The 17,680-nt window shown below is 33.7% G+C and overlaps 1 protein-coding gene across 1 annotated transcript; it reads right to left on the bottom strand.

Moving 5' to 3' along the window:
- Nucleotides 1-7,641: 7,641 nt before the first annotated feature.
- LOC126689026 (glyoxysomal fatty acid beta-oxidation multifunctional protein MFP-a) lies at nucleotides 7,642-15,798 on the bottom strand. The gene is made up of 18 exons (XM_050383999.1): nucleotides 15,581-15,798; nucleotides 14,162-14,233; nucleotides 14,012-14,077; nucleotides 13,838-13,897; nucleotides 13,679-13,746; nucleotides 13,454-13,535; nucleotides 11,941-11,996; nucleotides 11,528-11,830; nucleotides 11,357-11,443; nucleotides 10,345-10,519; nucleotides 10,010-10,131; nucleotides 9,744-9,907; nucleotides 9,412-9,666; nucleotides 9,175-9,296; nucleotides 8,939-9,060; nucleotides 8,552-8,700; nucleotides 8,330-8,468; nucleotides 7,642-7,898 (listed from the first exon to the last, which is right to left on the bottom strand). Exons 1-18 carry the CDS (start codon nucleotides 15,681-15,683, stop codon nucleotides 7,863-7,865), a joined length of 2,181 nt encoding a protein of 726 aa, XP_050239956.1. The 5' UTR covers nucleotides 15,684-15,798; the 3' UTR covers nucleotides 7,642-7,862.
- Between the last annotated feature and the right edge of the window lie 1,882 nt (nucleotides 15,799-17,680).

Genomic DNA, 17,680 nt, shown 5'->3' with positions numbered 1-17,680 from the left:
TAAATTGTGAAGAAGTTGTTATAAGCACACAAAAAAGGGAATTTATTTAAAATTAAATACCATAAAAATCAAGTTGTTAATGTTAATAACAATTTTTTTCCTCTAATATACGGTAAATATCAAGTTGTTAATGTTAATAGCTTTTCTTTTTTTATCCAAAAATTTGATATTTATCCAAAAAATAAATTAATTAAAACAAAATGTAGGGTTAAGGGCCCAAATCATATACTGGGCCTTGGGCCTGGGCTGAGAACATGAATGGTCCGAGGAGGAATAAATAGTTATGGGTAATTCTAATTTAGAGTCTCATAAGTAAGGAATGAGTGGAAGGTAGAAGAGGAATTTCTTATCGGGTATGATAAATACAGCTCAAATATGTACTCCAATAATTAGGGTGACCTTCCAAGAAGCTTTAGTGATAGGGACGTCCATCGTGAACATACGAAAAAGAGGGGAACCCAAAAATATCTAAGGGAAAGTTGCTACCACCGCATTGAATGCACTGCAGCTACTTTTCTGGCCGCATTTTATGTGGAGAAGACTCCTGAACAGTGCTACCTTGACTACCACAACTCACAAAAAGCCAAAAACGGTGTCTAATGAGACAGATACTCAAGTAAGAGCTCAAATGATCAACAAGTGTAGGATCAAGATGGTCCAATGGGAGCTATATAATGGAAGAGACCCTCCATGAGGAGGGAATCGGAAAAAGAGAAAGATAATACTGTAGCCATCAAAATTATACTTGCAATCGGTTTAATTGATTTTATATGAAGACTTACCTCCTCAGACAGTGAATTCATTCAGATCAATGCCTCTTGTTTTTGTTTAATCATCCTTTAAATCCATACTAGCCGTTGTCCAATTCATTAGAGCCTAGTTCTTCGACACACTCTCTACAAATTTATTGTACTGGGCTCACTGGGCCAATATCCTATACATTTTGGACTTGGGCTGCAAAACGTGTCCCTACACAAAATATATTTGAAAAAAAGTAGATAACAAATTTATTATTAATTCCTCCCGTGTGTATATTCTCCCAATGAAAGTGGTTTTTTTTATTATATATATTTATTTTTAATTTATGAGATTAGCTACACTTCTACGTACACAACTACACATTTTAATATTTTATGCTTTGGATTTTTTTTTTCTATCCTATTATTTTTTACTTTGTTGATAATATTTAAATTGACACAATTGTAGATAAATTGTTATCCATAATCATTCCTATATTTATCCAACAAACAAAATTTCGACCATGGTAAACTTCAACCAAAAAAAAAAAAGTTGATAAGAAGTTGTTTCTATTTAAAACAATAATTTTAAATTGTGAAGAAGTTGTTATAAAAAAAATAATAAAAAAGGAATTTATTTAAAATCAAATACCATAAAAATCAACCTATCAAAAAAAAAAAACCCATAAAATCAAGTTGTTAACGTTAATTACAATATTTTTCCCTAATATACAGTAAAGATCAAGTTGTTAATGTTATTAGCTTTTTTCTTTCTTCTTCTTCTTTTTTTTTTTTTTTTTTGTTATCCATAAATTTGATATTTATCCAAAAAATAAATAAATTTAAACAAAATAAATTTGAAAAAAAAAATAGATAACAAATTTATTATCAATTGCTTCCCGTGTGTATATCCTCCAAATGAAAGTGGTTTTTTTTTTTTTTTTTTTTTTTTTTTTTTTTTTTTTTTTTTTTTTTTTTTTTTTTTTTAATTCGTGGGATTAGCTATACTTCTATGTACACTACTACACGTTTTAATATTTTATGCTTTGGATTTTTTTTTCTTTCTATCCTATTATTTTAGGCTTTGTTGATAATATTTAGATAGACATAATTGTAAGCTGTAGTTGTATGGCACCAACCAACTAAATTTACTTTTCAAAGAAGAAAACCAACTAAATTTAATCTCTTTTTAAAATTTTATGTTTTGTTGAATGTAGGTAGCATATTTTGTTAAAACACTTATTTTTTAATATAAGTTGCAAGTTTTGTTAAAACTGCTTTTTTTATAATACAATACACATAAAAAAAAGGATTAGATGGATTAGATGAAGAATTTGGATTATAATCAAAAATTAAGATTTTTATCAATTTAGAAATTATAAGAGAAAAAAAATTATGTATATTTTTAAAATCTAAAAAAAAATTCTACAATTTGGTGAAGCTATTTGGCGCAACCACGGCTTCTAAGCCCAACTTTTATCGTATAGTATATGATATGATATGATATGATATAGATAATAATAATTTTATAGATTTTTTAATATATGAAAAAAGAAAATTCTAAAGAATCTAAACTACATCACACTAACAATAGTGCTAAGAAATCAATTAATTTTTTATATAGGCAAGGTTCAAATCTCATATTTATTATTCAACAACAAGAGTTCTAATTCAAGTAACTTGAATCCAACACCAAGTATGAAACTTTAAAGTTTGGTGAGTAGAATTTTTTTTTCACAACCACACGGTCCACACCCACACCTAAACTTTAAATAGTTCGTCTTATCAAATGAACTCTATGAATGAATTAAAAGAAGCAAAATCTCATACAATTATGTACCCAGAGCAAAAGAACAAAGGCAACAAGAATATGCATTAGTTCAATTGTTTAACCCATTTTTTGATTAATAAAGATGGATTTCAAAACAATCACAACACACTTACAAGACCCTCATCTTAGCCCAAAATAATTAGAAATCGATTCGAAAAAACAGAATCAATGTGAATTAAAAGAAATAATAAGAATAAATCCTAATGATCAAGAGAATCAGAGTGCTATTGTGTGAAAATTAGAAACCCTAGAATACAAGAGATTGGAATGGATGATGTCAACACCACCAAAAGAGGCTATGGTGGTTGTAGACATCAAAATTTTATGATGTATTCACAACCGTCTGATTGTTCATGATAAAATATTTGTAATCAAATTAATCTTCAATTGATGACGTGGACGATCAGCGAATGAAATCAAGCCATGTGGCAACAAAACCATATGGCAACGTCAGAAGAAAAGACCTATATGGAAAGTTCTTATTAAATAAAATACCAAATGAAATTCATAATTTAATTCAACTCTCAATAAATGCTGAGAGAAAATTCCAAATTAAATACTATTGAGTTGCCTATAAATATAAGCTTCTCATATGAGAAAAAGGACAGACACTTGGAGAGAAAACAATACTGACACTCTGCCAAAATAGAGAGTCATCTCTAAAGTTCACAAGAGTTCCATTGTTCTTCAAGGCCTATTCCTACTTCTTCAAATCAAAGTGGGGATTCTCCTTTAATCTAGTTTGAGATCAAGCCAACGGCCCTCGCATCAAATCAAGCACGTTCAACTATTCATTCAACTTGGAGACATCAAAGCACGATTCAAGATCAAGCTTCATAGCACCCTTCGGATCGTAACGTTTCTTGGAGGTCGAATCAGAGGAATTTATTGTACTCTTTAATTGTAAAGATTCATACAGAAGATTGTACTCACATATATACAAATCAAATACAAGTTGATTATTTGTTACACTATTTCGTGATCGTGTGATTTATCTTTTACGAAAATTGTGTGTATAGTGATGTTCATGGAGGATGGTCATTGTTTGGATTTTGATTTTTTGAAATATAGTTTTTTTTTTTTTTTGAGTGATTTTTTGTATCCTGTTGTAATCTATTAATTGTTAAAAAAAATGACATGGCATGATAACTTTAGAGCTATAAAAATGGACTTTTATGCCAAGTCTTTACTGAATTTAATCTCTTTAGGAAAAATGATTTGATTCAGCTAGATACAAGGACGACAATATGACATAGGGAGTACGAGTGGTTCTTGAACCATAATTCTTCCTTAAGACATGGTAGACTGTAAGTGGTTAGCTATTACTTTCACGCGAAAACACCACTTTTTCTTCACTACTTACCATCTATCATGTCACAATTGTGAAAAGGTTATGACAAAAAGAGTTGTGGTACTAGATTTTCTCATTCATAGGTAGTACACAATAATTTAACCTTATAAGCAGTCCAAGTCCAAGTCCAACATACAAAATTTCACTCAAAAAGTTGGCACACGTGCATGCATTGCAAAATTTATGTGGTTTGGCAATATGTCTACATCCACATGCAAGTGGCAGGAAAAAAAATTCTACCATAAAATAATTAAATTACAATAGTGGCACACATACGCTCTCACAATACCCAAACTCCAAATACATCATTGGCTCTCTTTCTCACATACAAATTGCTATAAAACACAAGCGCGCGCACACACGCACACGCACGCGCACACACACACACACACACACATATATAAAGTTGGGTTCAAGTTATACTTGGTATAACTTTAAGTAATGTTACACCACTTGATATTATTTAATTGAATGTAAATTTTGACAAATCCACTTTTAGATTACATTATCTTCATATATTCTCTATACTTGCAAAATTTCAATGTAATCAAAGATCAATAATCATGTCATCAATTAATTATTTAAATTCAAATTTTTGTAGTTCAAAATAATGCATAAAAGATGGATCAAATGGTAATGGGTAAATCGCAAATTACACTCCTGAAATTTGGAGATGTTTGTATTTTTCACCCTAGAGTTTCAAATTTTAGAATTTACCACTTGAAATTTGAGGGTATTTGTATTCTACACCATGACGTTTCGAAATTTGGATTTTACCCTCTAAAATTTAGGGGTGTTTGAATTTCACATCCTAAAATTCTAAGACTTTAGGGTGTAAAATTTAAATACTTCCAAATTCTAAGAAATAAAATCCAAATAATCTTAAAATTTAGAGGGTAAAATCTAATTTGTGTTTTAGCTTTTCAATAGTTACGTGGCTAGTGGGTTGCTGTGCATTAATCCTTAAACTTGGTTTTACCTGAATCCAAGGAGAATTGGCCCACCTAACAAGGACCAAATTCTCAAGCCACATGCAACACTCACACTATAAATACAAAAAGAAGCCCAGGAGGTGTGGCCTAGTGGTAAGAATCCCAAGCGCATGCACAATGATCCCTTGTTCAAACCTTGACGGGTAGCAGGGATGAAAAGTGACTCAATCTAACATTCTCTAACGCCCCTATGATTACGCTTAAGTGGTGAGTCACACACCCCTGCCCCCTTTTTATTATAAAAAAAAAAAATACAAAAAGTACAAAACCCCTATATTTTATGTACGATTCCCTTACTAAACCTAAGACAAAAAAAAGATGAAGTCAATCGCAAAAGTTAACAACCATCATCATCATCGGGATGAAACAGAGGCAGAAGGATCCATAGAGAAACTCCCAGATGCTATGCTGTTGGAGATCCTTTACCGACTCCCTTGTTGCCGACGTGCTGTTCAGTTCAAATCCGTCTCCAAACGCTGGCTCTGTGTTATTTCCAATCCTTACTTTATTCGCCGCTTCATGGATCACCACCGCCATTATGTCTGTAAGTTTACTCATGTGTTCCAGAATACCATCGAGCTCAACGTAAATACATATATCCGACTTGTTTCATATGATCATAATGATAACCCTTCGTTCAAATTTGACCCTCGTATCGGACTCGAGTTTCTCGACTTTCTTCCTGTTCTAAGTTTACATTATCCAGTTTGCATTCAGGCATCGTTCAACGACTTGTTGCTGGTATGCACCCAAGTTCCAAAAGCCTCGTTTTTTGAGTACTACATCTGCAATCCGTTTACCAAACACTGGCTCAAGCTCCCTCCAATTCCAACTGACGGGACCAGGACAAGGGTTATGATCGGCTTTTTATGCGATCCCTATATATGTGACAGTGACAGAGAGCAGGGATGTATTACCAATGCTCACTACAGATTTATGGTAGTACGCATTCTTTGTCCTGAAGAAAATACTACTCAAATCCAAACCCAACTACAGGTGCAGATCTTTTCTTCTGAGACTAATGAATGGCGCAACTCAGTCGTTTCGTCACCACGGAAGTTGAATTTGAATCCCTTCATGCCTATAGCTTATTTGAATCCCTTCATGCCTATAGCTTGTTGCGCAGGTGTTACTGCCTGCAATGGGATGCTGCATTGGGTTTGTGTGAAAGATAAAGAAATCAAAGGCTTTGCGGTGTTCGATCCATTCAATGATTCAGAACAATGCCATTATATCCATCCACCCATCGACCTTTCACTTAAACACTATGTCTCTCTTGGGGTGTTCCGAGGGCGTCTTCGAATATTCCAGCTTATTTCTTACTGCCCCCACAATTTTTATGCTGGCAGTTTTTCTTTATGGGAACTTGAGGATTACAGTAATGCAGGTACATGGTGCATGAAACAAAAAGTTTACTTCAGCAACATGGTTTTCGGAGACTATCCTGAGAAAGCAAATTCGCTAAAGATCTATGGTATAGATTATGTTAAAGATCCTGAGAGAGCAAAGATGATGCTCTACAGGGAGATGACTTTCTTGGCTTTCCACCCAAATGATGGCGACAGTGTATTCTTAGATTGTGGAGATTCCGTTCAATTGTGCAACCTACGGACGGGGGTGTTGAAAAGGGTTTATTACACCGATCGTAATGTGAGACCTCAATTCCAACTTGTGCAACCATCATGGCCAACACCAGTTCCTCCACTCCCATTGAATGCCCCTCCATATCAAACTCAAAACTCAAAGTGGGATTTTCTGGCTTCAAGGGATCATTTTTAAAATCCTAGTCATGTTGAGGATGCCAACGCAGACAAGAATTTGTATCCCAAACAATTTGATATACCACAAGTCGTGACATTGGAGGCTGCAAAGTTGTACTAACTCTTCAGTTGAGACTATGAGTCCAGTATAGCTCCATATTTAGGTAAGTCAAAGGGGCAGTGTTGTTCCATGTGAATTTCGCATTGAAACAAGACTCTGAGTTCATTAGGGACTTCCAAGATTACTGCTTATCGTGATTACAAGTTTAGTCGATATATAGTCTCTAACTAGTTACTGTAAGTTTAGTTTGCTTTTGAAATTGAGATCATTAATACATGCATAATTACCTATAGTCTATTGGCCCTCGATGAATGACGAGTGCCCCATTGAAACTTACTCCTTCCTAAATGTTATATATATGACTTTTGAAAAGAGTTAAATGTGATTTGGATAGTTGTTAAAAATTCAAGTTTTGTTGTCAAGGCAACTGTAAATTTAACATGTTTATTTTGGTTATAACTGACTATTCAACTGTAGACAAGTAGTTAATAGCTGAACCACTAGTAATTTCTACAAGTGAGACATCGGCCCAAACTAAAATGACATGAAGTGTAAAAATATAGGAACCAAAATAAAAACTTGACCAAATTGAAATAAGGCAAGGACAAGAAATGTATTTTCACCTTTTGGGAACTATAGCTGAAGCTATACATAAAGTATATAAAGAAAGATGGTCAAGTACCACATGACCATAGATAGTACATCCACCATCATTACATAAGTTAGGAAAATAAGCATGAAGGACATTAATTAAAACAATAATTCTTCACCTTAAATATAAAAGATTTTTCCTTTTTTTTTTTAACAATTGAAAGCACTAGCAAAATATATAGCTTCATTTTTTTTTTTTTCCTTTTTTTGCTTGCTAGAATAAACTGATTTGTTCATGGTAGAAGTTAGAACAATACATCACTAAAAACTTTTATGATTTTCATAAAGATCACTTGACATGCTTATAGAACATTATTGTCTTAAGATCTCACTTGTTGATCATGTTGTCATGCACAAGTCTCCCCCTCATACATTATATAGCTCTTCCTGAGCCATTTATCTATAATTATTTCAAGAAAATAATAATAATAATAAAGGAAATTCTTATCCAAGCTAACAATGCAATGACCAAACTGATCTTACATCCGCGATTTTGCTTGCTCCACTGGAGAACTCTGCAAGGCAATAGTGCAAGAAACATTAGAGGAGTATTAGTAGACAAGGAATTACAATAAATCATCAAGTAATTAAACTTGTTAAATCAGCTTATTTCTGAAATTTTAGTATATACTAAACGGTGACGGACCATAATAATCTTGAACCATGAATAGTAAGTGCAATGGCATGAAAGTGGATTCATATGTGAATGATTTGTGTTGATGGGACCTAAGCCAGTCCCTAGCTCATAAATAAGTACAAAATTATTGTTTCACTACAGTGAAATCTACAACATAAGGTTCAAAGGACAATCTTAACTCCTAAGCCCCGTGGGCAGGGATTCACTAGTTCACTTCTCTTAAACTATGACTGTAATGTGTCATGGATTTGTCCTTACTTCATTGCTATATTTAGAAAATAAACAAAAAAACTGTCTCAGATTTCTCACCAGAGGAGCCCCCTTGGAAGCTCTTTCAGCCAAATAGGCACATGGCTTGAAGAATTCTCCGTATGAGTTTGACCATTCCTCCAATCTTGAATAAATGTATTTGGAACCAAGAGAATCAGCCCAGAACATTATACCTCCCCTGATCAAAATGTACCTCAACAGGTTATTGAAAGAATTGCATGGAGATTAGGAACTTGCACAAAATCAATGAAATTTACTAACCTGTAAGGTGGGAAACCCATGCCGTAAACAGCAGCAATGTCAAGATCTGCTGCTTTGACTGCAATACCTTCAGCAAGGACTCGGCATGCCTCATTCACCACAGGAAAGAATATCATCTCCACAATGTCCTTTTCGGGTAACTTCACAAGCTGCATCCAAGTTCAATTTCATAAAGATTAGGAGAGGGAGGGAGGAGAGGCTTCCATATTTATACTCTTATAAACTATTGTTAAGAACAGCACCATATTGTGGTTTTATGCCGCCAACTTAGATCACATTATGGCTCCCCAGCTTAGTAAACAGGTGAGAAAAAATCTAAAGAACTAAATAATAAACTCCCTGTGTGTGGGGGGTGTAAAGGAGCACATATGAAAGAGAAAGAGAGACCTTAGGGTCAATGGCTACACCAGAGATGCTCCTTGATTTCTCAATATATTTGTTTAATTCAGGATCTGGGTTAGCTCTGCGTTTGTCATCATACACGTAGAAGCCTTTGCGAGTAGTTTCACCTGAATCAAGCGCATGGTAAACCATGAAATAATTAAAGACCCATACTGAATTTCAATAGACTTAAATCAATAGGCAGACCACTTGACCATTCAGTTTTAACAAGAAACCAGCACCTGCTCTCTTATGCTCCTGCAGAAGTGGGATAAGCATTGATTTATAAGTTCTCTCAGGAAAATTCTCAATAAATTGCATGCCAGTTGCAATTGCAACACCAAAACCAACCAAGTCAGCCAATCTGCATGGATAAAAATATACATATAAAGCCAGTTAAGTGCATGAAATCAGATCACTTTAAGAAACAACAAGATCAAGATGACTGAGACATAAATTATTCCACAGGTATTAAATACCTGAAAGGGCCCATTGGCATTCCAAATTTGGTAATTGCCCTGTCAATTTGATAGAGATCTGTGCCATGCTCAACGAGCAAGAGACCAGCTTGTGTATAAGGGAAGAACATCCTGTTGACAGCAAAGCCTGTGCAATTTCCAACCACCACTGGAGTTTTCTTTATCTTTTTCCCAACATCTAGCAAGTCAACAATCACTTGGGGAGACGTCTGCTTAGTACGAACAATTTCCAAAAGTGGCATGACATGAGCCGGACTGCATCAGAGGCATAACTAAATTGTTAAGTAAACAAGTTGCAGAAGGAAAAATAATAACAGTAAATCTTGTATTACCTAAAGAAATGAGCTCCAGCAATCCGATCTTGGGATTTTGTCCTCTCTCCAATCAGGTTCAAGTCAATTGTTGAGGTGTTACTTGCAAGAATGCAATGTGGTGGGCAATATTTCTCAAGATCAGAAAAAATTTGTTGCTTTAAAGAAACATTCTCAATAACAGCCTGTTCCAAGAATCAACAACAGACACTGAACACTTTTTCTCCCCAGTGTGAATAAACAACAATGATAAAGCTAAACTGAAATCCAAATGCATTCCAAACTACCTCAATCACCATATCCACATCTTTAAAGCTTTCATAGTCAAGAACACCCTTGAGAAGAGATATGGTTTTCTCAAACTTCTCTTGAGTCATGTTCCCTTTCTTCACACGGCTTTGCAAATTGGCTAAACGAAAAGAAATTTCACACACCCTTGAGAACTTAACTTTATTAAAAAAAAAAAACAATTGGAAAGTCGTGTCTACTAGACTATAGCTATAAGTTTTTCATGCAGATTAAGAGGGAATACCATACAACTTTTGAAAACAAAAGCCAACTAAAAGTTTCAGTTATAAGATACTAATTATAAGTATTAACCTTTGTGGGATTCTAGCCTCACCTGTGACTCTACCAATCCCAGCCTGCAAGAACTTGTCATTTACTTCCTTCAGGATGACTGGATAATTACTAAGAATCAATGCTGTTGCAATTCCTGAGCCCATTAGTCCTCCACCAAGGATAGCAACCTTCTTCACTCTCCTTGGCACTAAACCAATATCAGTAACCCCAGGTACCTGTTTAAAGTTATGAGAAGAAACGTGCTCAGTTGAAGAATCATGTCAGATAAGTAAGGCAGAATCAAGTTTGCAACCTCAAGGTGTAAGGGAAAATACTCTAATTCTACAACATGGGACAGATCCAATGAGACCTTCCCTTTGAGAAAGAATAAAAACAAAAATTAAATATTTTTCAAGATTGTTAGGTTTATAAATGTACATATTTATCCAAGCTCCTAAATTAAGAGGATCAGAATTAGTTGAAACTCAAGCTAAATATAAATCTTGTAATTCCAAGCTCGATCCAAGTTTTTAAAGACACCAATATGATTACTATTAACCATGAGCCATTCAATTTAGCATCCTGGGTTTCCACTTCAATGCCAGCTAAACCATACCATATAATGGCATCATGAACAACAGAGCTCAAAAGTTTGAAGAAAGGTTCTGATACACAAAGAATGTCAACATATTTCAATATTCAATTACCCAGCATGGCTCCAAACTTCCTCAAACTGCCATTAATTTAAATCCTTTACTTGAGTAGCCAAACCTTTATGCAAAATATAAACTAATAATTTAATAAGAACTAAACCAAACATGTCTAAAAGTAAAAAAACGTCCTTAAATTCAGTAAATTAATACAAGCAGGTCTCAATTCTTGAAAAATTGAAGTTCAAAGAATTGGTTGGGTATATCTTGGCAGTATATTAATGGTAAACAATAGATACATAAAAAGAAAAAAAAAAAACAAAAAACAAAAGAAAGAAAGAAAGTCCTACGTGCAGGGTTCTTTTCCTTACAAATTGGAGATGAATCAACAATGCATTGGAAATAAAAGTTTAATTTTCAAACCTTTGATGTTCCACGTTGAGCAAAGAAGATGTGGATCAAACTCTTGGAAGTCTCAGAACGCATAAGTACTTGAAAAGCTTCAGCCTCCTGCAAATATCAGACACAACATCAAGCAGTTGCACATGACTGTTTTTTATCGGAAGTAAAAAAACAGCAGAGACAGAAAAGGACCTTCAAGAGTCCAGCCCGGGGACCAGAAACTATACCCTCTTCAATAACATCAATGCAAACCAATGGGTGTGTGAGATTGGGAGCCCGTTTCCGCGCCTGAGCCCTCACAAACTTAAGTATTTCCCTTGCTTCCCCAAGGGGCTCTATCTTGTCAGTCTTGAAAAGACTAGCAACCCATGGTCTTCTACAGTCTAAGATATCTAGAGCCCACCGACGTGCAGTGTTTACCAATTCATCAGGTGAAACGATGGCATCAACAAGGCCCAAAGAATAGGCCTCCTCCCCTTTCACTGGCTTTGATGTCTGTTTAAGAACACCCCCAGAGAGGGAAGAGAGAGAGAGAATTGAAGTTTATGCAGCTAGCACGTCAAATTAATAGAGCCAAGTGAAAAAGAAGACTAATCATGACATACAAGCATCATTTCAAGTGCTTTTGAGAGACCAACAAGACGTGGAAGCCGCTGTGTTCCTGAGCCATATCAAGAGCATGTATCAAGATGAGCATAATAATCCAAGAGAATTTCATACAACAATATGTACTTGTGCATCATTCTTTTCTTACACTGGATGCTGACTTATACCAAGGCCTTTTTTTTTTTTTTGATAGGTAATAAAAGTTTTATATATCAAGGCCTAATTAATTAAAGAGAATGTCAAGAAAGGGGTCTCCAAAATGAACCCTAAAATCATATAGGTGGGAGAAATTATTCTTTGATTCTATTATTCACCTGTTACTTAACAAGGTCAAGTTGATGAATATGAGAAAAGCTTAAATGGAAGGAACCTACAATAAGAGATATGTATATATATATGTGTGGGTGTATATATACACATACACACATTCTTTTAAAGAAGCAAAGAAAGAAAATGATGTGCTTATCCTTTAAAGTAGCATAACCAAGTTATATGAAATGGATAATTTTTTATGAACCATACTATTATGGTATGACTAACACTATGAACCATACTCCAAAGTGTCAAAGTAAAGAACCATACTAAAAGCCAAAAGAGTACACCATATCTGCTCAGGAGTCAAAACCATTTTCTGATCCCGGGGGTTTGAGATCAATCAAGTGAATCCCTTAATGATCATTACAACCCTACCTTCTGGAAAGGTCAGTGTATGACTTTACTCATAAAGGATCTCCACCCACATTATTCCCCCATCCTTATTAGCCTCCCCCCAAATGAATATCACTCCTTGCTAGTGCAGTCATTGGTCTTGACTCTTGAGCAGCAAATGGCAAACATTTTTAGTCAACTTCATCTCATAATTGTTCTCCATTAGTACTATATCTGTTGCAGAAATCCTTCTTTAACATTCTCATTAACTAGCTTGATTCTACGGATGGATTGTTTCTTGAACACCTACTATATGGTACCATAATCACAGATAGCCCTATTGATGAAGTTGCTATATCATGATGGTGTCCTATAACTAAATGCATATGTCCCAGTTTTTTATTCTCTTTGCTAACAAAGGTGTCCAAAGCTCTTTGAAAACCTAACTATTCCACCAGGTGCCAATTCAGCCAAACTATAAAACTACACTCTAAAAGCAACACGTTTGACAATCTGTTCCACATGATGGAAGGAAGATCCATGCAAAACAATGAAATTGATCATCTTGAGTTTATCATGAAATGTTTATTTTCTATGTTTGATTTAAAGATACCCATGTTGCATAACTATAGACATTGCAAAACAGTAATGTTGTAGTTTTGGGGTCAAATGCAGAAAGAGTACTGGATTTTGGAACCCTTCATAGCTTAATTAGAAACTCTAATACTGATATGATCAAATGAAATGCATACTAACCCTTCATTCATCCAAGAGGCAACCAATGACATACATAACACAATGATTCCATCAGGACTAAATATTATTTATCAAACATTCAAAAAAATAAGGACAAAGTAGTTATACCTCCAAATCCAGGAATTATTCCAAGCTGAAGTTCAGGCAACCCTAATTGTGCAGTGGCGGTTGATATTCTAGCATGGCATGCCTGATACCCAAAAAATAATAATAATAACAATAATAATAAATAAATAAAAAGAAGAAAGAAGAAGAAGAAGAAGAGAGAGAGAAAAGATAATATTACAAAGTTAATAGAAGAGATTCTAGTCAAAGAGAAATGGCTACGCATACCATTGCAACCTCTAATCCTCCACCTAAGGCAATGCCATCAATGGCAGCAACTGAAGGCTTTTTTGCAGCTGAAAAAAAAAATAGTCAGCATTTATCAAGTACCATCTTTGAAGATCAACTCCAAATTATGAATACGCAGATAAAAATTCGAATACATACCTTCTACAGTGTCACTGAGAATCTCCATAGATACATATCCAGGCCTTTGTTCTATCTCCCCTGTAATACATAATTGCTACTTCATTTTTTTTTTTTTTAAGTACACAACCGGAACTTCATTTCAAGAACTAAGAAAGTACTATCAGAATATAAGACAGAAAAAGCAAAGCATACCCATGTCCATTTGCTTTCCTTTAAATGATGAAATATCAAATCCACCAGAAAACTTTCCCTTTGCACCTGCTCCAGTTACATATGATATTAGCTTCATATCTCAATCAAATCCAATGCAAGAAAAAGACATATTAATGTATCGTCACTCACCTGTAACAACAATTGCCCTTACATCATCTCTTCGTAAGGCCTGCTCATAAGTGGCTTTTAAGCTGCGTAACACTGCAAGAAAGAGAGAAAAGATACAAAATCTCATCAGATTATTTAAAATCCAATATTCTTTTGAAGACAAGACAATATTTGAGCAACCATCTTTCGAAACACCAAAGTGAGCCTGACTCTTTCCCTGCACCTACACAAACTTTGGGGAAATGGGTCAATGGTGCCTTTTTTGTAATGATCCAAATATGACTTCCATTCGCATCCAAACCCCAAAGAATCAAGGTTTTATTAGTAAGCTACACACAGTTAGTGGGCTTTGAACCCCCATCCGCCACCTTACTATTACAAAGGGGGAAGCTCCAATATACTTGTGATAATGCACAGCTATATGTGGTCTATTATTCTCAGGAGAAGTTGAAGCTTCTCGTTGTCCTTATACTTCACCAAATGAGTCCATCAAATTCCATGGTGGGGGTTGAGACCTGAACAACTGGTCTTAAAAAGACTAATTTCACAACCTTGTCATAAATCATAACAACATCTATACCCTATTATAATAAAAATATCATAACCAATTATCAATTTAACTGTAAAATAAATAAACTAACTAAAGCTACATATGTTGGATCTTATTTTATTATTATTGGTAATTACACACGCACCCCCGAACACCTAGTAGGTTTTGAACCTACCACTTCACTCCCCCACCATGCCTTTTATAAGGGGATGAAGTGTCATTTGAGCTAGGACTCATTTGCATGTTAGATCATTAGTGTGTCTGCAAAAACAAAAGTTGGCATATGCAAATTCGATTTGTTCAAGTTGATTACTATCATGTTATTAGTTATCATCCTGTGCCCACAAATCAAGCTATACAATTAAAAATAAAAAACAAAATAAATAAAACTACAAGCATCAATCCTATCCAAACACCCATGCCAGCTCAGTGCCTGAGGACCTCTTTGGTTGTTTTACATTTCATCCTCCATTCCTCAATCAGTGATCCTCCAATCCAAACCTCCCAGTAGCCACAACCATGCCATTGTCAAACCCAATCACAATTGACCTACCAGTACACCCTGACCCCAGAAGATTTTCCAAAACACAATTACCAGATTCAGCAATCCATACATCCACTCATATACATGGTTTTGCTGATTGTTAATGTCAATTTCCAAAATTCAATCCAATTCAATTTAAAGACCCAGAATTGGATTTAATAGGTGATAATAGAAACACAAAATCCCATAACTAATCCAAGCAAATATTTTTGATAAAAACAAAAGACAACAAACAAAAACTCAAAATTTAGCTTAAGAAACCAATTGGGTATGTCAAAAAAAATATATTAAGAATTCGACAAGATCTGGTAAAAGTGGGAAAAGGGAAAAAAAAAAAAAAAAGTACCATCAAAAGAGAGGGAATTGACAGGAGGGTTGATGATGGTGATGATTGCAACCCCATCGGCTCCAACCTCCATGACTGCTCTCCCCTTTGCATTGCTACCCATTTTGTGTTGTAAAGCTATGATCTTTTTTCACTGTGTGTGTGTCACTCTCTCTATTTTTGTAATGGTCACTGTGTTCAATTGGGCAAAGAAATATTAATAGTAATAATGTTTTGAGTCCTCGTTTTAAGGATGAGGTTGTTCGGATTGGTTTAATAATTAATTATTGAGAAGTCGTGTCAGAATGCGTGCAGTGACGTGTGCTAGGAAGAAGCTTTAATAGCTTGCTAACTTGGACTTGGTAATAAATCAGAATGATCCACCCACTGATGACCAAAATTCTCAACCCCCACTCGTGCCTATCGAGAGTTAAAAGCACACGCTTTTAGACACAGTGGAAACTGGAAAGTGGAAGCGCCTCTCTCTTTTTAAATGCATCTTTCAATCTGTTACAGCCTATTACTATTAAAGGGTTTTTCTTATTTGGAGGTCTTTAATTTAATGATCATGTTAATGAGTGTCCTTAAGGCACTAATTAATAATTTATTTAAGGAAAGTTTTGATACTATTTTTATAGAAAATAAAAAAAATTGTCAAAATATTAATTACTTTTTTTTATTTTTAATAAAAACTTTCTTTAAATTGATTATTAACTAGTGCCCTAAGGGTACTCGTTAGTATTTTCCTTAATCTAATTACCCAAAATAATTTTAAATTCATCCATTTTTAGGATTTAAATCATAAGACTGGACATGTAAAATTAGTAATTTAAAAATTCCTAATTTTTAGTTAAATTATAAATAAATAAAACATTTTTTTCTCTCACCTTCACATTTCTCTTTCACATTAGTTGTCACGTACTAATATAACTTCTTCTTCTTTTTAAAAACTAAAAAATATAATTGCTTTTTTTTTAATCACTAAACTTTTTTTTTCCCACCTCCACATTTCTCTCTCACATTAGTAGTCAAGTACTAATACAACTTCTTCTTAAAATAAAAAATAAAATAAAACTGACTTGAGTAAAACTTGTAAACCCAAAAAATAAAAATAAAAATAAAAAGTTTTATCCCTCCCGTGAAGCGTGTGTGACAAGGTTAGTAACTTTTAAAGGACTAGGATTCTTTTTTTCTTTTCATTTTTCATAGGACTAGGACTAAGATTCTAATAATACATATAAAGTATATCATATAGATAAGTTGATTACACTTAATTTGTTTCTAAAAAAAAATAGATAAATTAATTTGATGATAATAATAATAATAATACCTACTATTATTATTATTATTATTATTATTATTATTATAAGAAGAAGAAGATAGATAAGGTAATTTCACTAAATTTTTTTTTTTTTAAGAGGTAATTTCACTAATTTGTTTCTCCAAATGAAAAAGAAGATAGATATATAAGGTAATTTGACGATAATAGTAATATATATATATATATATATATATATATAAGATAGATAAGGTAATTACACCTCTCCCCCTCTTTTTTATAATTCATGAGGAAATATTGAATGTATTGCCAATTTTAGAAAAAATTACTAAGAAGAAATATATTAAAATTATTGCTAATATTGTTGTAAAATATATATCAAAATGATATGATAATAAGTATGATCGATCATCTTATACAATATTTATTGTCGTACAATGTGGTAAATAAATTTAAAAGTGTTTTTGGTAAATAAATTTAAAAGTGTTTTTATTACTTTGTTTAAAATGTGAAATATCTCCTTGTGATATGCTAACATAAGATTATTTTTTAAATTTCCCCTTCCTCCTATATATTTTATTGTCAATTACAAAAAAAAATTATTTTAAATTTTATTGCACTAATTAATAGCACTCATTTGTTTTAGAATCCTCTATCTTAAAAGTTATTATATATTTTTATTGGGGTTTGTGGTGTGTTTTTATGTTAAAATTAGAACCTCATATCTTTTCTCTTTGTATGTTTGTTTATATATAAAAAAGACGAAACTATATTATTGGTCCCTGAAGTTTATCCTATGTGCACAATTGGTCCCATAAGTTTGAAATGAGCACAATTAGTCC

The sequence above is a fragment of the Quercus robur genome, chromosome 6 (assembly GCF_932294415.1).
Source record: "Quercus robur chromosome 6, dhQueRobu3.1, whole genome shotgun sequence".
Lineage (NCBI taxonomy): Eukaryota > Viridiplantae > Streptophyta > Magnoliopsida > Fagales > Fagaceae > Quercus > Quercus robur.
Note: the sequence above shows the minus strand (reverse complement) of the source record. Positions and strands in the feature narration are given on the sequence as shown.

Bases quoted from the DNA above. Each gene is read 5' to 3' on its own strand.
- LOC126689026 (XM_050383999.1), bottom strand. From the start codon at position 15,683: ATGGGTAGCAATGCAAAGGGGAGAGCAGTCATGGAGGTTGGAGCCGAT. The intron at 14,234-15,580 runs GTACTTTTTTTT...TCTTTCTTGCAG, and splicing joins CAATTCCCTCTCTTTTGATG to TGTTACGCAGCTTAAAAGCC. The intron at 8,469-8,551 runs GTTAGTAAATTT...CATTTTGATCAG, and splicing joins ATGGGTTTCCCACCTTACAG to GGGAGGTATAATGTTCTGGG.